Source organism: Magnolia sinica, chromosome 3 (genome assembly GCF_029962835.1).
Source record: "Magnolia sinica isolate HGM2019 chromosome 3, MsV1, whole genome shotgun sequence".
In the NCBI taxonomy this organism is placed as follows: Eukaryota; Viridiplantae; Streptophyta; class Magnoliopsida; order Magnoliales; family Magnoliaceae; genus Magnolia; species Magnolia sinica.
The window spans coordinates 118,103,698-118,127,690 of record NC_080575.1 but is presented as its reverse complement, the minus strand read 5'-3'; the positions used below and the strand labels follow the sequence as shown (position 1 = coordinate 118,127,690).

At 38.6% G+C, this 23,993-nt stretch overlaps 1 protein-coding gene across 1 annotated transcript; it reads right to left on the bottom strand.

Moving 5' to 3' along the window:
* Nucleotides 1-4,143: 4,143 nt before the first annotated feature.
* Nucleotides 4,144-5,988, bottom strand: LOC131240930 (receptor like protein 29-like). The gene has a single exon (XM_058239474.1). It carries the CDS (start codon nucleotides 5,845-5,847, stop codon nucleotides 4,348-4,350), a length of 1,500 nt encoding a protein of 499 aa, XP_058095457.1. The 5' UTR covers nucleotides 5,848-5,988; the 3' UTR covers nucleotides 4,144-4,347.
* Between the last annotated feature and the right edge of the window lie 18,005 nt (nucleotides 5,989-23,993).

Below are 23,993 nucleotides of genomic sequence, written 5' to 3'. Positions count from 1 at the left end.
ATATACAACCTAACCAAATCGGATAATCGCGTCCATTGAAAGTGGGATGTTGCTATTATACTATCTCTCTCTCATATTTACTCCGGTGGCCCTACTACTGCCAAAACGCATCATGTATTGTACGTACATGTATGTTACTCTGATTAAAACGTCCAGAGAGTGGGTCCCACCTGTTGGAAATTTCTAAAAAATAGGACTTGGAGCCCAGCTGTTGGTAATTTCAAGACTTTCTAAAGCCACTGAGTTACACTCGTGGTGGGGCCGGTTGCTATTTATGTGTCTATTCTCTTGGACAGTCCACAATACATTTTATAAACTACCATGCCAAAATTGTACTGATTAAATAATCCAATCCAATAATTCAATCCGTCCTTGATTGGTTTTCTTTTCTCTCTAGTCATACTTTTACAAGCCACTGATGGGATGGTTATGATTACATAAAAAAAAATCTTTAAAATCATAAACAATCAATGGGCCCGGATAAATTGATGAATCAAATGTTTTTTATTTTTTGGTTCTTTAAAATCTAGAAGAACTATAACTTATAAGTACTCTAGGAGCGTTTTAACATATACATGAGTGGTGCGGTGCTGCTGATATATGAAGTTGAATTAGAGATATTGTAGACGATGATTTATGAGTGGCTTAAGATCAACGTTATAATTTTCTTTGCAATCCAAACAATAATAACAAAAAAATTAAAATGTCATTTATTTATTTTTATTTTTTTTATGTGAATTGCTCGAATCTAAACAAACTCTAAATATCAAAGGTGAGAGTTATCACCAAGAATGTTTATGGGATAATAGCTCAGTATGATTGTAGCAAAAATAGGGATGTCGAAATCATCAGACTATCTTAGCATGCAGACCTGTGTGTGGTGACACACATTATATCCTAAGCTGGGAAGGAAACAAAACAAACTAAAATGGAGAGAAATCAAGAGCTGAAATTCAATGAAGAAATGTTTCTTGATAGTTGGTCACCTACAATTTGGTAGGTATGAGTTTCATTTGCCTTACCATATGATTATAAATGCATGCATATATATATGAACAAACATAGTTGTTGTTTGGTTGTCTCTTCATAGACGCGGGTTTGATTTTTTAACCCAATTTACTTGATGCATGTGATTATAGGCATCTGCAGGGAATAGTCTCACTTAAAAAATGGGGCGGGGAAACCCTAAGGGCCTGTTTGGGAGTGAGGTTTTGAAATCTCCTAGATTTAGAACCCCATAAATTTAAAACCCTATGAATTTAAAATCCTCCTATTATGTTTGGCACACTGTATTGGGAATCAACTTTAATCCAAAAGTAGTTATGCATGGTATGTTTACAGGGGTTTGAATTTAATTACTAAATCAACTTTAATATCTCTAATTAGTGACGTATGTCATGTCTGACACTACGGTTGTAATAAGCCCGTTGAAATATATGCCTTACTCGAAAATGATGAAATTCCATGTCTCAAATGGGCTACAAGCACAAGATTATGCTCGAGTGACTAACCAATGATTTTTAATCGTTGATTTACATGGACAATGTTTAGATAGTGTTGATCATCATATTAAAGTAATTATACTATTGACGCAATTGATAATCTAATTGTTTTGGGATATCATTAGTGGCCCATGTGCTCAATAAAATAACAGTATGGTGATACACAAGTTATACAACTCTTGGAAGGATTTTAAAGGCAATTCAAGTTCTCACAATGGATTTGAAATCCCCTCTACGAGGGGATTTGAAACCACCAGTTACTCTACGGTGCCAAACAATCAAAGGGATTTGAAATCCCCCTCTTCGAGGGGATTTGAAACCACCGGTTACTTTACGGTGCCAAACAATCAAAGGGATTTGAAATCCCCTTAAATTCCCTCAAATCCATGGTGCCAAACCACCCCTAATGTCGTAAAAAAAATTATTAATTTTTTGGACCACTATTTTATTGATTTTGCTAGAATTAAAACCTCGTTCTTGAGAGAGCTCTATCCACTCAATGGCCACCCAAACTGACCATCTCAATCAATTATATAGTAAAAAGATCAGATATGAATTTGAACCATCTATCATATAAAACCCAAGCTTGATTTTCCCTGCTTCTTTAGGATCACTTTGATTAAATGACAATAGGGCAATCCAAACCGTTGAGTAATGAAATGAATATTTTGAATTATCTAAAAAGGTTCATCCATCAGGGTAGGCATCACCTTAGATTACCTATATCTTTCAATAGAAATTTTCATACCATAATCCTCGCCATCAAATCAACTGTCAGTAAAATAGATGACGGCTGATAACCGATTTGAATCATTCACCGCATGCTCCCATCTCGAGTTTTATCTCATAAGAAAAGCTTTGACTGCACGTGCCAATCTTGGGATGGATACATTTTAAAACGGACGGCCCAAATAAGTTACAATGATTATGGCCCGACGACAAATTTGGACCGTCCAAAAGGTCGGCCCCACATTAGGATTGCAAATATCTATGGATAATAACTCTTACTAGGCATATCATAAGTCCAAACCTTCTGATCTATGGCAAGTAAATGATATCAGTTACCGTCAAATGCATGGACCCCAATGCATGGACCACATATCATGAGCAGCTTGGATCTTGTACATGTGTGGTAATTAAGTTCCATTTGCACTTACCGGGCTTCTCAAATACACCAGGTTGAACTACCCATAAATGTACAAAAAGACAAAAATATCAACGGTCTTCGAACCCAAAGCCTGTAACAGTCGATTCACCGGGGCAACGGAAATGACTGATTAGCTTGCATTTTGAACTACGTATCTTCTGTGGAAAGGCCCAGTTAATGAACAGTACCGATGCTATCCACGTGCGATACGTGGTTAGAAACTTACCCTCAACGTTTACAGTCTAGATTTTTGTGGAAGTGGGTTGGCTGGTGTGCCACACACCACCGACCTCAGTAGTGTTTTAATGTCACCAAGTTATGGGCCTACTATGTTGTATGGCTTATATGTACACCATCGTTCATCCATTTTTGGAGATCATTTTAGAATATGGGCACAAAAATGAAGCATATCTAATGCTAAAATGGACCACACTACATAAAGTAATAGAGTTTGAAGGTTTATCATTGAAAACTTCTCAAGGGGGTGGAAGAAGCTATGGATCAAGCAGATATTTGTACTTTCCTTTCATGGAGGTCCATGTGACCTTATAAACAGTTAGATGTGAAACAACCGTGGACGTCATTGCAAAACTGCTTTATGTGGTATGGTATACTTTGACCATGCCTTAAAATAATATCCTAAAATGGATGGACAATATGAATATATCAAAAGAAGGGTTAAAATAAAAGTAGCCAACCATCCATGTTAAATTAGAAAACCCAGATGGGTGGCCAACATGGTTCGTTGAGTGTGAACATCAGGCTTTGATCTGTCCATTATCAGGCAGCCTACAATTTGGACAGTCGAGATTCTCATACGCACAAGACACAGTACAGGTAGATAAGATACTACAACTAAGAAAATGGGGTGAACTGCATATTTAAAGAGAAACAAACACCCACATCATCTGTCAATGAAATGTAATACATGAAGTACAAGAATTCCCATCCTGACATAATCCTGACGTAACCTAATAAAAAAAATTCGTATGCGAATATACAAATGCCAAAATACTTGTAATAAAACAAGCAATATGATATTTTACATCATTCCTGATTGTTAGGCCCACCTAAGTTGTAGATAAATGTGCTATTGGGGGCTGAGGCCAACATTAGGTGGTGCACTTTATGGGCGTTGGGGATCATCCGATTATGGGCCCTGTTTAAATGTACTATGAAATGGATATTATGATAACTTGATCATCTGATTATTGGTTTAGTGAACATTTATTGGACAGTTAAAAATGAAAAATATCCAATGGTCTTATTTCAAGAAACAAATGTTCATGCAACAGAGATCTGTTTTAAGACTATGACTTACGTAATTTAGTCTGTTTAATTTGAATTAATATACAGCACATGCACAATGCCTGCGTATCAATCAACAGTGGCAGAGTATCAAATTAACTCCTATTCTAACATCCAGACACATCTATCAAAGCTTCCAGTTCCAGATCACTGCCTGGAAAATACAAACAGAAAACGAGAAAACCATTAGATAGAACACATACATCTATATATAGGAAAAAAGGCCCAGACAAAACCCCAACATCAAGTACACAAAAGCCCCACTATCAGGGGCTGGGGAAACTGAATAGAACTTCCTCCATTTCTACCATTTTCGAAACTAAATCCACCAAAAGAATAACGGAAAAGAAGAAATTACAAACAGTAAATGAAAATTTAAGAAAAACCCATCTAGTACAGTCTCTGGTAGAGTCCCCAAACACCCAAAACCCCCACCAAATTGCCTAAACTGCAGACTCCAGATCGAGCACTAGATCTCTTCAATGGATGAACGAAAAAACCTGTCTTGTTGCTGTTCCCACAGATGCTGCTGATGCCCATCTTCGCGCCTTCGAACCCTTCAGACCCATTCAAGCACAGTCCTGGATTCCCACTCAAATCCACATTCATCCCCAATCTTTTCAAAAACCCAACATCAAAAGGAACAACACCAACCAAAAGGTTTCTGCTCAGATTCAGATGGTATATGTGAGAGAGGTTTCTCAACCCAACAGGGATTTCACCTGTGAGCCTGTTGTTCTGCAGAGACAAGGTGGTGAGATTCAACAGCTGAGAAAAGCTTGAAGGAATTACTCCAGAATATCCTGAATTCGCAAGCCTCAGCTCCTGTAGTTTCACCAGTCTTCCAAAACCAGCAGGCAATGGCGTGAACATTGGATTTTCATCCATGATAAAGTACTGAAGGCTCTGTAGCTTTCCCAGCCCCTTTGGGAACTTCCCCATTAGTCTGTTGTTGTTGAGAGCTATGAAAACCAAGAGACTGAGGCTCTCTAAGCTGTCTGGAATGCCTCCTGTCAGTGAATTTGAGCTTAAATCAAGCTTCTGAAGAAGAACCAACTGCCCAATTCCTGCAGGGATGGGGCCTATTAGAGAATTATAGCTCAAATCAAGGCCTACAAGGCTTCTGAGGTTTCCTATCTGGTTTGGGATGCTTCCTGTGAGGAAATTGTAGCTCAAATCAAGGTGTATGAGAGAGGTCAAGCTAGAGATTTCCACTGGTATCTCCCCATGGAGACGGTTCTGCGAAAGTGTGAGGATTTGCAGAGATTTGAGGGTGGAGATTTGTGGTGGGATGGGCCCAACAAGAGCATGGTTTGATCTGAGGCTGAGCTGTTGGAGGGAGGTGATTGGTCTGTGGGTGGTTTGTGGGGGTATGGAGAGGGAGGTTTTGGTGAGTATGAAGCAGTTGAAAAAGAAGATTGATTGGAGGTACGGGAGATTGAAGATTTGGGTTGGGAATGTGGCTGTTTTTTTGCAGGATGGATTGGGTGGTGTCCCAAAATCCAACCTTGAGACATGAAGGAGATTGTCATTGCCTGGCTTGCATTCAATGCCAGGCCATGAAGAGCCTGGGTTACATGGGCTTGGATTAGAGAGCCTCCATTTCCTATCAGAAGACATGCTCTCCATGATGTGGAAGAGGGTGTCTAGTTCCAAAGGGTCCATGTTCATGTTCATGGATTTGACGTTTTGGGTATGGTGTTTTGCATGGGTAGACAGAGAAGAAGGGAGTAAAAGGAGTATTGCAGAGAGTAGGAATGTAAGAGATGGAGGAAACATTGGAATTTTTATTTTTATTTTTTCTTTTTTGAGGGAAGAGACGTTGGGCCTCTGTGCTTGTATACGTGTGCGTGTGTGTGAGAGAGAGAGAGAGAGGGAGAGAGATGTCATGAAACGTGGGGTTTTATGTATCTTTTTCTAAGCCATTGGTATTGCATTTGAAGATGGTTTTGTCTCTCTCTGAGTTACTGGGTGGCATTGAATTTGAAGAGGGTTTTGTCGGAAAACGGATTGGCTACTCCCCCTGACACCAGCCAATGACTGATGGTCGGTGCTATGTGAGCCCAACAATGATGTATGTGTTTCATCCATTCCATCCATATATTTTTAGAGATCAATTTACTACATGAGTCCAAAAATGAGTTATATCCAAATCTCAAGTGGACCACATTACAGGAAACAGTTTTGAATGAGGGTCGACCATTAAAAACATTTTGGGGGCCATAAAAGTTTTGGATCAAGATGATCTTTGTTTTATCTCTTCATCTGGGTCTGCTTGACCTAACAAACAGATTGGATGTCAAATGAACACTATAGTGGGCCTTAGGAGGATTTTAATGGTGGATATCCAATCACTATTGTTTTCATGTGGTGTGGTCCACCTGAGATTTATATACCTCGAAAATTTGGGATCAAGCCATAAAATTATCTTTAAAAATGTATGAACGGAATAGATGAAGCACATACATCATGGTGGGGCCCACAGAGCACCGACCATCAGCCACGGAGCTGGTGGCAGGGGGAGTAGCCGATCCGTTTCCGAGAGAGAGAGAGAGATGTACGGAGATGTGATTGAAATGATGGGTGGGCCATGACATTGATTGAGAGTTTGAAGACCATGTAGGGTCAGAAAGATTGGAAATGGTGGGAAATCGGTTCCAACTAAAGAATTTCTGAGAGGGTTTAAAGATAAAGAGGGAAAAGCTTTGATACTCTGGCAGTCTGATAGATGATACACAGACATATAAAAATTACTTACAAAAGGCATAGATCTCATACCGATAATTAAAATTAAGTCATCTAAGTGCCCATGAATTATACTCTATTTGTTCTGTTGACTTTATGACAGTGGTTCCACAGTTTAGTCAGTTTAAGTCGAGTTAATATATGTGACGTATGTTATTTCTAAGCACCGGCACATCAAGTGTCATTCACAACCAGAGTATCAAAGAACTCCCATAACATAAAGGGGTGTTTTAGAAAATGACTGAAGCTCCTTACATATATTGATCACTGAAGTAAATCCCCTTCATTTCTGTTATTCATGCAAAGGCAGTTGTGGGGCTGGATATTGTTGCTTGCAGCTGTTGCTCGAAGCATGTTGGGAGGGAGGAGGGCTATTTGCTGCCACGCCTGTAGATTTGCCAAATACAAGCACCTCCACAGGTTGAAGTCCCATTGGCACACGTGTTTGACATCTGGAATGTTCATCGAGCTGGCCCCTTGAAACAATCAGCCTGGATTGCTTATTAGGGCGAGTCGACTGCTTGCCGAGTAACTCGTTATGCTATGGTGCAGTGAGTAAACTGTGGAGCCTACCATCATGTATGTGATGTAGAGTGGGGCCGCAGACACTTTCATGGCAAAGATGGACTAGAGAAGGCCCCATCAGAGGCAGAAACAATCCAGACTGTCAGAATGTTAAATCACTCGTATGTCGCAAAGCGGGATGGGTTTTTCCACATTATATATGATTTTGGGGTAGGATGACCTACTTAAGCCTACCAACCCCACTATGTTGGGTTGCCGGATTTGCGAGATTTCATTAGATTGATGGTCAAATGTCTCGTTTAATTTCGTTTTAACTATAAATAGTAAGTTTTAGTTCAAGTATAACTCTTGATCCTTTGAGTTGTAGAAGTTATGCCCAACATAAAAGGGCTTAGAAAAATTAGGAGAATAACATGGTTGGGCCAAATTGGACACTTAGTATTTTTGGCCAAAAAACTATGATTTTTGGTAGGAATGGGGGTGGTCTATGAATGCTAAGCTTGCTATTTATAGTAAGTCAGGTTTTTAGGGTGTTTGAGAGAGAAGGCTAAGTTTAAAACTCTATCGTAAGTTTGAGTTCCTTATTTAAAGAGTTATAACTTCATTTTTTAATCATCAATTAAGTTATTTTGAATTTAATAGGAATTATTATTACTTTTATACCTTATGGATTCGAAAGAGCTATGTGAGGAGTCCGAAGAGCTCTATATATTTGGAGTAGTTATCACCTGAGGAAGATGATGATCGACTTCATCACGTTCCTTCCTACGCTACTATGTGTCTTATCCATGTTGTCCATTTTTTTTTTTTTCTTTTCTTTTTTCTTCCAGGTCATTTTAGGGCAGTTAGCCTAAAATTGAAGTATATCCAAAGCTCAAGTGGACCACATCAAAGGAAACAATGGGAATTAAATGCCTATTGTTGAAAACTTTTTGTGGTTTATGGAAATTTCAGATCAAGCTGATATTTGTTTTTTATCTTTGCCCATGTTTGTTTGAACTTTGGAATAGGTTGGATGATCCATTAGATCGAACGCAGATCTTGAAAACAAGATAATTCTTGATCGGATGGGATTTGGATATATGGTGATTAGATTCAAGAAAGATTTGATCAAACACGTTTATAACTATTCCATCTGCTTATTATTGTGATGCTTTAAAGTTAGACTTTGATGGTAGGCTTACAAGTTTAGGGGAAAAAGTCATTATTCTTTCATTAAATTAGGAAGTTAAAAAAGGAAAAATGCATTGACAACCTAACTTTCAAATCTTTAATAAATTCAAATTCAAAAAGTGATTTCAGAAGCTGTGGGATATTAGAATTAATTTCTATTGTTAGAATGGTTGCGTTTACAGTCCTTATCAAGGACCTTTTATTTTCTTTCATTAGCGTAAGGCATAAAGTGCAAATGCTCTTATTTGTATACCGAATGCAATACAAATGTTTGTAGGATAAGCTCAATGTACAAATCAACATATGGGCCCACCGTACATGATATTTTAATGACATCCAATCCATATCATATGCACCCTTCCTATTTTCCTTAGATCCTAGAACTCAGGTGAGCAGAACATGTAAAATCAAGCCTAAAACCTCTAAAATCTGATGGTGTGGCCCTACCTGAGTATTGTAATGGTCCCATATTTTGAGTTTCCATTCACCCTACTCTGGAAGAAGGTGAAGAATGGTACGCTGTCGATTAGGGATTATGTAGATATTGCTTACGTGAAATAAACCGTTCAAATTGTGGGTCCCAGATTAGATATATCATTACAAGAAATTAAGATTATATTACTATCCAACCCTCTGATTTAAGTGATATATTTGGGATATTTATTTATTTACAAATTTCAGAGGCTGGACAGAAAGAATGGACGGTTTAAAATAACTTGCCAGTGTCCAACGTCCAAGTTCTGCACGTGACCAGCCGGACGAACGGACCATGCAGCCTTTGCACGTTAATCTGGTAATGGTCTACCCATGTACCCCTCACCTGCCAGTCAGACACATGGGCTGCCTGTAAAGGAGCGTGTGGAGAGGATGTGTGTTGGCCAGCTTCTCAATCACAGCCCGACAGTACTTTAGACGTCTGAAGTAGGTGGTGAATCCAAACCGTCCATCTAGTGAGCCCCACCATGGACATATCTTTTACCATCAGAAGGGTTAAACGTTTTCACTTTTCACTGATCGGTTGAAGGTGTGACTGGGTTGGGTAATTGACAGACAGCCAATTACGAAGCGTAATTTCCAAGTAGTGGGGTCCATGCAATACAATTTCTTTCTGACAACTTCCATTCCTTCCCAATATGTTTTCGTTGAGGGTGGAGTACTATACAGCCGTACACGTTGCAGAGGGGAAGGTGGATTGAGAGCCATTTATGGCAGTTTTTAACCACCCATTTTCCTCATTGACCGTTGACCATTTATGTTTTTCACCGTCCATTTAATGGCCGTTTATCAGATGAATAGATGTTACAAAAAAAAAAAAAGAAAAAAGAAAAGAAGAAGATAAAGACCATATACAAAAAGAGGAATCAGGGCTTTCAATGGGCCAGGCTGGCTCGTTTAGCCTTCAGGCCTGGTTTACTTTGGACGGGGCTTCGGCTAGAACAATATACCCATTGGCTCGGCCTGGGCTAAAAAAACTAAGCCTGTTTATAAATCTTGGGCGTGTCTAAAAGCCCATCAGTTCGGTCTGGCCCAGCACCTTTAGGTTTTCAAGGGCATTTCTAGTCATTGGATTAAATGAGTAATTTCAGATTAACCGATTAGAAATGAGCGACGAGCCTAAGTCACGAGTGAGGTGCAACGGCCTCTTTTGCCATATATCATGCTTGATGGGACACACCTGATGAACGACCCAGATAGTATTGTACAAGTAGGTGGCAGGACTTGTGTCTCGATTGGTGCGTAATCATTATGGTGAGGTCGGGCATGCTTGTTTTGGCAGTCATATTGGCACGGACAGAGGACAGGCAGCAGTGCCTAGGCCCGATATAGACATTCTAATGTATGTAGGATACATTGATGAGAGCTTGTTATGACTGGTACAATCCATCATTCAATACGCTTGTCTACAACCAGATCGAATTGTACCGTTTGACATGTTGTATACCCAAACATGCATTAATACTGATTATTAAGAGGCAGAAGATTTATTTTACAAATGGCTCAAAATAAGCTGATGTGAAAAAGAAATGGAGGAGAATTCCAGTGTGAGTAGATAATTTATTCTCTCGTTGTGCCTTGCTAATCTTGCTGTGTGGCGACTAACTTTGTTTCATAAAGAAATTCACACGAAACATTGTTGGAGATTATTTCGTAGAAATAATTTTGAAAATAGAAAAAAAAATTACACCGAGTTGAAGCATGTAAATGATACATTGTCCTTGACAGCTTAATTCATCCTCTCCCCTGTTAAATTGAGATTGCTGATATAGCTACGTGCTAATCGCTTACAGAATATAATAAGGCTTCGTAAGGTCCTCTGTGCAACAAATAAGAAGAGACCTTAACAGGAACTCAATGACACAATTCACGTTTCTGACTGCTCGAACTCAGTGACTCGAAATTCAAGCAACCCAACTTGTTTCCGAGTTATTTTAGAAGGAAAATGGTTTGTAGAGCTCAAATCAAATTCTAATTTATTTGGTTGGACTTAGATGATTCTGGATATGGAGGGTCCTATTTATAGAGCATTTGGGGTGTGGACTACTGCTAGGTAGTCATCAATGATTCAAAACGCTTGTGAAACGTTTCTGACCATTAATGCAAAATTTAGAATGCTTCAGACCATTAGATCAATGATCAAACCCTTGGATCATTATTGACTGTCCATTTTCAGACCATTTTGGCTATTAATGCTACCAGCTGTTCTTAGAAATGGTTGAACATTTTTTTTTTTTTTTTTAATCATTGATTTGACCATTTCCAACTGCATTAAAGTCAAGCCACCATGCACTAATTGGATCTCTGATGGTTCACATAAGGTCGTGAGGGAATGACAACTTTCCGAAACGATTCGTATGTGCAAAGTGCAAAGTGCATTAACTAGCGCCACTACGTGAGTGGACTCCAGTGTGTTCCAGTCATACTACCCTTGCATGTACATGAGCGCGGTGTGTTCCAATGCGTAGCATATCTCTCTACATTTCTCAAATAAGAATACCCAACACTCAATTGCTCATAGACTAAAAGTTTACTCCCACTCTATTTGAGGTGGGATTGAAAAAAAACCCTTTTTTTTTCTTTAATTTTTTCAAAAGCATTTGGAGGGAAAATTGAAATTTTCTACTTTTTAAAAAACTATTTTCTTTTTATTTTTAAACCAAAAATCTCAACAAACACCGATTACTTGAGACTAGAAAATACTCTCCTCCCAATCATATCTCTATTATATACAAACCAAATACCTATAGACAATTTTACCCATGCAATTTGATGCAGGACATGCAATTTAAGTATGAGATGCAAGAATTCAGACTTAGATCATACAAATTCAGAAACAGTTACACAAATTCCACATCCCACATGACAGTTTGAATCATTTAATTAAAAGAAAAATTTATGTGGGTTCAGGCCGACACAGGCTAGGACTAGACCAATAAAAATTATAAATCAAACAATGTAAAAGAGAAATAGAAATCAACCACACATGCATAAAAATCAGTCCATAATCCAAGTGATTCCCCAATTTCAATTCAAGGAACCCGATGGTTATGAAAACAACAAACGATTTATGGAAAACGCAATCTAAGTTTAGGGTTTATGAAGAAAACATGTATGAGGAAACAAAGAGGGATAAAACCTGAACCAAATACGATTCCCGCATGTGGACAGCGGGCCTAGGGCGCTCGCACGTGGGCAGGTACCTAGCCGCACGTGTGAGGGGGCATCGGTTTCGAGAAAGCCCTCCTTGGCACTGGTCAGCTGGGGGTAGGCTTTAAAATCCTGAAGTTTCAAGTTGATCCGAGTGGCGGCTTGTACGTGGTACTCCGTTGAAGTTTCTAACCTCCTGCAGGGCCGAAATTTGGCAATCTGCTGTAATAAAGAAACTGATGCAACAAAGGACGAATTCAAAGCACGAATGGTGGTAGAAGATGGGAAAAAAAGATGATGGAAGATGGGGTGAATCGGAATCAATGTGGCTTTGCACCACGGTAGTCAGCCCTTCGAAAAGGGAGGGCTTCGCATCCACTTTTGAATTCTTCCACAACTCACGAAGAGATTAGAAAACAAAAGTAGAAATTTTTATTAAACTTGAATGAATGAAAAGAACTACAAGAGGTATATATTTATAGGGAAAACCCTATACCCCAAAAACTCACACCATGTGCGTAACCTATTACTTGGCAATGAAGTAAACTAAAATAAAAACCAAACAAAGAAATCTAAAGCATTCACGATATTCTAAATAATAACAATAAATAAAACTTAAAATATGAAATCAATCCGATAAGTGGACCACAATCATGAGATCCTATGATGGGCTTTTCTTGACTATCAGACCCACTTTTTTTGAACCAAAACTTATCTTCTAGCTAGGAGGCCCTCCTTAGACATCGTCATCGAGCCAGATTGATTGTGAGGTCATCCTTTTACGTACGTACGTGCGTAAGGGTGGTGGTGTGCGTATGCATGTGCACATGATGTCCCCATCAATTCTTCCCGGCTACGAAGATTTCGCCACTGGTAAAATAAAACTCCTGAACCGATTCAGGATGTCAGGATCAAGTCTCTGAAGCTCCTCCTCAGTAAGCCACGTGCTATCTGAAGCTGGGCGTGACTTCTATTTAAGCAGGTACTTCTGAAACCCACCGTCCGACGTGGATATTATCTGATGGTCCAGAATATCATCTATTTCCTCTTTAGGTGTAGGAAGGGTAGGTATGTGAGGTAAAGGCTGAGAAAATAGGTTGGGAATGGTAGGTATGGGACGTAGTAGCTGGGAAGATGGGTCAGGACAGGTAGGTATGAGAGGTAAAGGCTGAGAAAATGGGTCGGGACGGGTAGGTATGGGAGGTAGAGGTTGAAAAAATGGGTCCGGAGGGGTAAGTATGGGACGTAGTAGCTGGGAAGATGGGTCGGGACAGATAGGTATGAGAGGTAGAGGCTGAAAAAATGGGTCAGGAGAGGGCCATGGATCAAGAAAAATGTCTGATGAATTAGGATGGTTAGGCGAAAGGCTGGACAATTCATCAATGATCCCTTGAAATGTAACTAGATCCTCCACATTGAATGTGGAACTAATTCCCATAGAGGGTGGAAGATTTGTCACATACGCATTGAGACCATTTCATTTTATAATTTTGACGGGTCCAACGCTAAGCGCGTGTAACTTACGAATGGACCCTATAGGGTACCACTCGAGCCTGATCGAACCATCACAGAGTCTCTTACATTGAATTCCTTAAAACATTTATAATGGTCTGTAGAAAATTTGTAATATTCATTACTAGTAGTGATCTTCTGCCCATGTTTGTTTGAACTTTGGAATAGGTTGGATGATCCATTAGATCGAACGCAGATCTTGAAAACAAGATAATTCTTGATCGGATGGGATTTAGATATATGGTGATTAGATTCAAGAAAGATTTGATCAAACACGTTTATAACTATTCCATCTGCTTATTATTGTGATGCTTTAAAGTTAGACTTTGATAGTAGGCTTACAAGTTTAGGGGAAAAAGTCATTATTCTTTCATTAAATTAGGAAGTTAAAAAAGGAAAAATGCATTGACAACCTAACTTTCAAATCTTTAATAAATTCAAATTCAAAAAGTGATTTCAGAAGCTGTGGGATATTAGAATTAATTTCTATTGTTAGATTGGTTGCGTTTACAGTCCTTATCAAGGACCTTTTATTTTCTTTCATTAGCGTAAGGCATAAAGTGCAAATGCTCTAATTTGTATACCGAATGCAATACAAATGTTTGTAGGATAAGCTCAATGTACAAATCAACATATGGGCCCACCGTACATGATATTTTAATGACATCCAATCCATATCATATGCACCCTTCCTATTTTCCTTAGATCCTAGAACTCAGGTGAGCAGAACATGTAAAATCATGCCTAAAACCTCTAAAATCTCATGGTGTGGCCCTACCTGAGTATTGTAATGGTCCCATTTTTTGAGTTTCCATTCACCCTACTCTGGAAGAAGGTGAAGAATGGTACGCTGTCGATTAGGGATTATGTAGATATTGCTTACGTGAAATAAACCGTTCAAATTGTGGGTCCCAGATTAGATATATCATTACAAGAAATTAAGATTATATTACTATCCAACCCTCTGATTTAAGTGATATATTTGGGATATTTATTTACTTACATTTTTCAGAGGCTGGACAGAAAGAATGGACGGTTAAAATAACTTGCCAGTGTCCAACGTCCAAGTTCTGCACGTGACCAGCCGGACGAGCGGACCATGCAGCCTTTCCACGTTAATCTGGTAATGGTCTACCCATGTACCCCTCACCTGCCAGTCAGACACATGGGCTGCCTGTAAAGGAGCGTGTGGAGAGGATGTGTGTTGGCCAGCTTCTCAATCACAGCCCGACAGTACTTTAGACGTCTGAAGTAGGTGGTGAATCCAAACCGTCCATCTAGTGAGCCCCACCATGGACATATCTTTTACCATCAGAAGGGTTAAACGTTTTCACTTTTCACTGATCGGTTGAAGGTGTGACTGGGTTGGGTAATTGACAGACAGCCAATTACGAAGCGTAATTTCCAAGTAGTGGGGTCCATGCAATACAATTTCTTTCTGACAACTTCCATTCCTTCCCAATATGTTTCCGTTGAGGGTGGAGTACTATACAGCCGTACACGTTGCAGAGGGGAAGGTGGATTCAGAGCCATTTATGGCAGTTTTTAACCACCCATTTTCCCCATTGACCGTTGACCATATATGTTTTTCACCGTCCATTTAATGGCCGTTGATCAGATGAATAGATGTTACAAAAAAAAAAAAGAAAAAAGAAAAGAAGAAGATAAAGACCATATACAAAAAGAGGAATCAGGGCTTTCAATGGGCCAGGCTGGCTCGTTTAGCCTTCAGGCCTGGTTTACTTTGGGCGGGGCTTCGGCTAGAACAATATACCCATTGGCTCGGCCTGGGCTATAAAAACTAAGCCTGTTTATAAATCTTGGGCATGTCTAAAAGCCCATCAGTTCGGTCTGGCCCAGCACCTTTAGGTTTTCAAGGGCATTTCTAGTCATTGGATTAAATGAGTAATTTCAGATTAACCGACTAGAAATGAGCGACGAGCCTAAGTCACGAGTGAGGTGCAACGGCCTCTTTTGCCATATATCATGCTTGATGGGACACACCTGATGAACGACCCAGATAGTATTGTACAAGTAGGTGGCAGGACTTGTGTCTCGATTGGTGCGTAATCATTATGGTGAGGTCGGGCATGCTTGTTTTGGCAGTCATATTGGCACGGACAGAGGACAGGCAGCAGTGCCTAGGCCCGATATAGACATTCTAATGTATGTAGGATACATTGATGAGAGCTTGTTATGACTGGTACAATCCATCATTCAATACGCTTGTCTACAACCAGATCGAATTGTACCGTTTGACATGTTGTATACCCAAACATGCATTAATACTGATTATTAAGAGGCAGAAGATTTATTTTACAAATGGCTCAAAATAAGCTGATGTGAAAAAGAAATGGAGGAGAATTCCAGTGTGAGTAGATAATTTATTCTCTCGTTGTGCCTTGCTAATCTTGCTGTGTGGCGACTAACTTTGTTTCATAAAGAAATTCACACGAAACATTGTTGGAGATTATTTCGTAGAAATAATTTTGAAAATAGAAAAAAAAATTACACCGAGTTGAAGCATGTAAATGATACATTGTCCTTGACAGCTTAATTCATCCTCTCCCCTGTTAAATTGAGATTGCTGATATAGCTACGTGCTAATCGCTTACAGAATATAATAAGGCTTCGTAAGGTCCTCTGTGCAACAAATAAGAAGAGACCTTAAACATGAACTCAATGACACAATTCACGTTTCTGACTGCTCGAACTCAGTGACTCGAAATTCAAGCAACCCAACTTGTTTCCAGAGTTATTTAGAATGAAAATGGTTTGTAGAGCTCAAATCAAAATCTAATTTATTTGGTTGGACTTGGATGATTCTGGATATGGAGGGTCCTGTTTATAGAGCATTTGGGGTGTGGACTACTGCTAGGTAGTCATCAATGACTCAAAATGCTTGTGAAACGTTTCTAACCATTGACACAAAATTTCGAATGCTTCTGACCATTAGATCAATGATCAAACCATTGGATCATCATTTGACTGTCCATTTTCAGACCATTTTGGTTATTAATGCTACCAGCTGTTCTTGGAAATGGTTGAACATTTTTTTTTTCTTTGATTTGACCATTTCCAACGGCATTAAAGTAAAGCCACCATTCACTGATCTCTGATGGTTCACATAAAGTCGTGAGGGAACGACAACTTTCCAAAACGATTTGTATGTGCAAAGTGCAAAGTGCGTTAACTAGCGCCACTACGTGAGTGGAATCCAGTGTGTTCCAGTCATACTACCCTCGCCTGTACGTGAGTGCAGTGTGTTCCAGTGTGTAGCATATCTCTCTACATTTTCCAAATAAGAATACTCAACACCAATAGCTCATAAATTAAAAGTTTACTCCCAATCTATTTGAGGTGGGATTGAAAAAAACCCTTTTTTTTTACTTTGATTTTTTCAAAAGCATTTGGAGGGAAAATTGAAATTTTCTACTTTTTAAAAAACTATTATCTTTTTATTTTTAAACCAAAAATCTCAACAAACACCGGTTGCTCGGGACTTCGGGACTAGAAAATACTCCCCTCCCAATCATATCTCTATTATATACAAACCAAGTACCTATAGACAATTTTACCCATGCAATTGGTTTTGAAAGGGTCAAATTTTAGGTTTTAAAAGAATATTGAAATGAATTAAATTTTAGGTTTTAAAAGAATATTGAAATGAATTAATTTGCAACATAAAAAGGAGCAAGCATATTTGTTTTTTCAATTTTCTACATAATATAAAGTAAATTAGCTATCATTGTCATTTCAAATGTTTGTTGAGACAAAAATTATGTCTCATAAATTGAGAGTCAAATACATAGTGGTGAAGAAAATTGTAATAATTACATTTATAATATTAATTATCACTTTTCTAATAATGTCCTCATAAAACCAACAATGATAGCAAATTTATTATTGCAGCCAAATATAAGTGATGTCACTTGCACAATTATAAAAATAATGATAACCTATTTCCAACATTCTAATTACAAAACCCAAACATACCTTGATGTGATTTGGATTCTTTGTGTATAGCCCGTGGCGACCCTCTCTCAACAGGTTTTTTTTTTTTTGGTCACAGTACTTTGCCCTCTCAACTTGTGTAACCTGCACATTTCTCTTGCCATGGGCAAACCCTTTCCCTCCTATAAAACTCTCTGAGAATTTTAGCATGAATAGATTTAGTTGAAAATTAATGCATGTAAACTATGTGTCAAACAACCATTTACTCCAAAAGCTTAAGCTGTCAGAGTGTGGTGTATCAATGTATATTAAGGGATTTTATCACTTCAACACCCACATGCGAGGTGGGAACTCCGCACGGGAACTTATTGACGAAGGTGGAGGGACACTCACACCATAAATAGGCCGAGCTTAATTTCCCGATCCTTAGGGCGGACCTGATTTTCCTGACCCTTCCGTGGGAGAATAATGTATTCATATTTGCTGCTCTCGAGATTCGAACATAGGACCTTTCGCTCTGATACCAAGATAAAACTAAGGAAGAGAGAGAGAGAGAGAGAGAGAGAGAGAGAGAGAGAGAGAGAGAGAGAGAGTTGGGAGAAAGCTTACTAATTGTTATTTTTTTCATCCTTATGTATACACATATATAAAAGATTACACATGAAAGGGCTATCACCCAAAGATAGAAACAATAACTATATTGATTGGAGAATCCTTGATTGTAGTCCTTGATTGATTGGAGAATCCTTGATTATAGTACTGAAGATACACTTTAATATTATGGTAAATAAGTAATCATTATTTTGGTATTTGCTAATATAGAGATTATGAGGATGCATTGCTCATGTAAACTTTGTGAATCTACCATGATGTATGTATTTCATTCATGCCGTTTTGAAAAATCATTTTAGGTAGCAATCCAAAACTGGTAGGCGTTCAATCTTCATTGTGTTTTATGGTGTGGTCCACAAAAACTTTGGATCTACCTCATCCTTGGTGCCTAAAATAACTTGAAAATATGGACAAACGACATGAATATAACACATACATCATGGTGGGGTTCACCTGTTACAAAGTTGAGTTTTGCTTGAATGAACAAAATCAAGCCAGGGACGACTCAAGCCCGAATGTTGGACCAACAAAATCAGAGTTTGTTTTGGCTCTGTTGTAGCTCTGGATTGTTGCCTATTGGGCCCCACAGGTTGAGAGGGTCCAATGTTCAGAACTGTCCGTGCTGTCTTCTATCATTCTATACCGGCCACTGTAAGAAACTTACATTGTGCCAATGTTCCTGGCATCACATTGTATATGAATGAAAAATGATAAGAGAGTTTGTTTTGACTCTGTTGTAGCGATTGAATTAGTTCACTGCAAATGGTTGTATTAAAAATATCTTTTACTATTTAATTAAATATTTAAATGCGACGCTTGAAAACAGTTTGACCGAACCAGAACCAACTGTTTCAACGGACGTCCATTCCAACACCTTCCGTCTATGAACTTCGCCAGCCTCACCACTCCATTGCCATGTGGGTCGAACCTTCATTAGATCCAACCTGGTCATCATGTAGGATGCCTCTTGTTTAAGCTGCATCATAGAAATTATGTTGATAAAAAACTCATGTAGACCACACCATTGGAAAGTTTGATATGGAATACCGACCGTTGGTTTTGTGTAGGGCCCATACTGCTGTATATATTTCCTCGCATCCATTCATCTAAGTAGCCTCATCAGATATTGAAAACATTTTCCTAAACTGCTTTTCGAAAGTCAGTTGGGTCATAACAGGTGAAGTTACCATTCCCAGAAATCGGATTGCGTACTGAGTTACAGAGAATGCTCCTATCGTACTGAGTAAACTCAGTTGGGCCCACCTTGAATGTACATGTACCATCCACATCGTTCATCCGTTTTTCCATCTAATTTAAGTGGTTGACCCCAAAATTGAAGCATATCCAAAGATCAAGTGGATCATAGCACAGGAAACAGTGGGTATAATGATTTCCACCGTTGAAACCTTGCTAGGCCCCGTAGTGATGTTTATTTGTCATCCAACCTGTTCATGAGATCATTAAGACATGGATGAATGGTAAGCACAAATATAAGCTTGATCCAAAACTTCTATGGCCCCTAAGAAATTTTCAACGGTAGATGTTCAAATCAACTGTTTCCTTTGGTGTGGTCCATTTGAACATTTTATATGATACATTTTTGGACTCAAGCTCTAAAATTATCTGGGAAAATGGATGGATGGAGCGGATAAAATAAATAAATCAAGGTGGACCTCACAGAATTTACTTAGTACGCCAAGCATAGTTAGTCACTACGACTTCGCAATCGGCTTCCTAATTCCCACTGGGGTGGCCCACCTGAGCGATGAATAAGGGGTGTTGTACTATGCCTGATGGACGAGTGAATAATTAATCTCATGGATGTAAAGTCATTTCCCTCACAGAAGCATTAGGCACGCTCTTGCATGCCCAGTATCTTTCCTTTCATCTAGACTCAGTAATCACTTCAAGTTTTGTTTAGTACATTTCCAAATCGGACCCGGATTTCCTGTGAAAGACTTTGGCGGGAAGTTCCTGCCCAAGGATTCTGTGTGGGGCCCATTGCGATGTTTGTGAGAAAGCTATTTCGTCCATCTATTTTTCAAAATCATTTTATAATATACGACAAAAAATAAGGTGTATCCAAAACTTATATGGGCCACACGAGAGGAAATATCAGGGATTCAGTGAACACTGTTGAAACATTTATATGGCCACAAAAGTTTTGTACCGGCATAAGTTCTTAGTGTTTTCACTTCATCTCAGAGAAAGTGGCCATATAAACAGTTTGGATGGAATATAAATATCAAGGTGTGGAGCCTAGGAAGGTTTCAACAGTAGGCATTCATTTCCCCAATGTTTCATCTCGTATGGCCCACTTTAGTTTTGAATCCTCCTCATTTTTTGTCAAATGTCATGAAATGAGCTTGAAATTAATAATACGGATTTCTCACAAACATCACGGTGGCCCACCCAGAATCCTTGCGCAGGAACTTGGTGCCAAAGGGAAATGACCCGCACCAATAATATCATGCAATCCACTTATTGCCACAAGGCGTTTGCTTAGATGTGTTTTGGGGTTTTGCTACACGCGTCTTATAAATTATAGTTCCCCTAGTTACATTTGGATACTTACTCCAATTCATTGATTCAAACTGTTTATTGTGTCCATCACTCATTTCATGTGCCACCATGTAAACATCACACCATTCCCAAAAATATTAGCCATTTGATTTTTTTTTTTTTAAAAGACACAATATGAATGGTCAAGATTGTTCACACAAAAATAGGCTAACCTTTTTGGTTTTCCTTCATATTTTCTGTCCCTAGATATTAGGTACTCTCATCTGTCTTACTCGGTGGATATTAGGTACAGTTAAAAGAAAGTTGGTCTAACAACTAACATTCGAAGGGCAAAAAGTCTTCCAAGAAAGACGAGTAAAAACTTAATCCTCCGGCAGTGTGATGGATAATACAAAGGCATTAAAATTTAGTATATTGGTGTAGTGTTAAAATAAACGGCTGGAATAGATGGTCCACTTTGAAACAAGAAATTATACTGAAATTATGCATTACCTTTTCCATTAGTTGATATCTAATCAATAGAATGCATTTTTTTTTTTTTTTGGGTTAGCTTGTTAGTACACACCCATAATCAATAGAATGCATGAAGAATAATCAACAACTCGAATTCAATAAACAAGCTTTTATAATTTATACATTAAAATTAAGGTTTGCTAAAGTCCTCAACCTGCATGGAATGTTAGCAACATTCCCAAAGCTTTTAACTGATGCATGGGATGCCAATCATCAAATCTCGACTGTCCATACTTTTTTTTTACAATTAAGCCATAATGTAAAAATCATGCTAATCAATGGATTAGAAAATGGACAATGAAGATTAAGTTCGGATCCCACTTTGTATTGCTCATGATTCCCAAGAAGCACTATGGTTTGATGTTCTAACCATGCACTTTATGGTTCGTAGAAATAGATGATTAGAACAAACAGGCCTCATTTATTTAGGATCATCGGATGAGTGTGGTTCTTGCACCATGGCTTGCTCCCAATGATCCTATCAAATCAAAAGTCCAGATTGATGATTGGGTATCCCATATGTAAGGTAAAAGCTTTGACGAGGTTGAGATTGGTAAAAATTTTAAATTAATATTATCTGTGTTATCACTTTTTTTCCATGATGCCACAATGGGTACTGGGACAGGAGAATTTCACCATGATGAGTACGGGGATCCATGACCTTGCGTTGAAACTCTTGCGAGACTATCGCTGAGGCATGAATAAGAGCCCTATTCATGTTAGCACCATAAGATTATTATTATTATTATTATTATATTTATTTTTTATTTTTTGAGATTTGGAATATTCAATTTAACATAGGTGCAAAGTGTACAAAATCAAAGTCAATGGGTACCTGGAGGACCCGGCTTGATTTTAGTGTATGCCTACTCAGGTTCACGTTGAGTCCAAGTCAAGCCACGTCAAATAGGTCTGGATTGAATCCAGTTAGTTTTAATAGCAAAAATGTACATATTTAATATTTTGATTATTCTAGTAAATGAGGTGCGGTTTCATAAACCACACATATTACCAGACTTGTTGAAGTGGCATATGTACGTGCACTCTAGTTCACCCATTGGGTGGGCTCAACCATGAAAATGCTTCTATTTGTCCCAAACCCAATTCAAAACTTAGATTCAAAGATCTACTCCAGGTCTTCAAGAACTAGGCTCGGACCAAAAGGACTTTGGATCCATCAAGACCCGTTCTCAATTCGCCCGGTATTGGACCTGACCCAAACCAAACTAGTTGACAGCCCTAGCTTGGTTATCATCTATTACTATGAATGTTGGATCATAAGGGGATCGCGCTCACATGTATGACTTTTCGGATGCTTTTTATTATGGGTTGTAATATTTGATTGAAGTCGCCACTAGCTAATCGCTTCGTTCCTACAGTCTAATCACTTCGTTCCTACAGTAGGTTACCCATTAGAAACGTTAGGATAGAGAATTTGAATAATTTCAGTTCTAAAATGATTTCTTGATTTGCGACTATAAATTTCAGGTAAAAGATTGCAATTACAAAGAGGGAAGGTATTATGCACCTACTCTGTCCATACAAACATATGATATTTGCTTCAAATGATCAAACGAACTATTAAGGATCAAGATTGATTCTCATGCACTAGTGATGCAAAGTGTGTATGATGTCATGTTAGATACTGTATTTATGACAAGCTATAGCATAGGTTGGATAAATCCGCCTTGACTATTTCATTTGTCAAAGTGATAACCAACCAATCTAAATTTCTAATGGGCAAAGTCCAACCATCTTGGCAAGCCACAGAGCATACATTTGAGCTGATTGGGTACAGAATGCTATGTATGCATTATTAAGTATATGAGGTTATGTATGCGATGTAGTGTTAGATGCAACTCCTATGACAAGTCGTAGCCTAGGTTGAATAAATTTACATTGACTCTCCCACTTACCAAAGCGATAATCAATTAGTCTAAGTTTCTGATGGGTAAGCTACAATCATTTTAGCATGCCAAAGACTATACGCTTGAATAAATTGGGTGCACAATGCTATGAATGCAATACTATGGATGGGAGTAAGAAGGAGGGTTGATAAGGGAATAGGTGATGTAGAGTGGGTCGTGGACAGTTCCATGGCCAAGATGGATCAGAAAAGGCCCGGTCGACGACAAAAGTGATCCGGATCGTCGGACCTTATATCAGGCGTATCTCGCAATCCGAAATGAGTTATCTGACATAAAATATATGATTTTGGGGTAGAATGAGCTACTTTAGCCAACCAACCTGGCTGCGCAGCCCGGAATTGCGAAAAACTCCTGGATCGACGGTCGTTACCCTGTTTTAATTTCGTTTTTACTATAAATAGTAAGTTTTAGTTTGATTATGACTCTTTATCCGTCAGGCTTTAGGAGTTGTGCCCAATGTGAAAAGAGCTTAGAATAATTAGGAGAACGGTTTGGTGAAGCCAAATAGGACACTTACTATTTTTAGCCGAAAACCTTTTGCACTAGTAGACATCACGACCGTCTATAAATAGTAAGTTTACTATTTATAGTAAGTCGCGGATTCTAGGAGGTTGAGTTATAGTTTGATTCCGATTTCTTTCCCATTGCTTGGTATCCCTATTTAAAGGGTTGTAAACTCGTTTTTATTGATCAATTAATCAATTTCGAATTTATTAGAATTTATTTCTATTTTCTGCTTTCTTTCCTCGTGGATTCGAGAAGTCTCTGTGAGGAGTTCAGAGAAGCTCTGTGGATTCGAAGTAGTTATCCTCATCACGTTCATCCTTAAGTCAATTGGTATTAGAGCGAGGATTCCCCTCGAGCCGATGGCAAGCAATGAAGGTATGAGTCAAAATCCTGTGGATG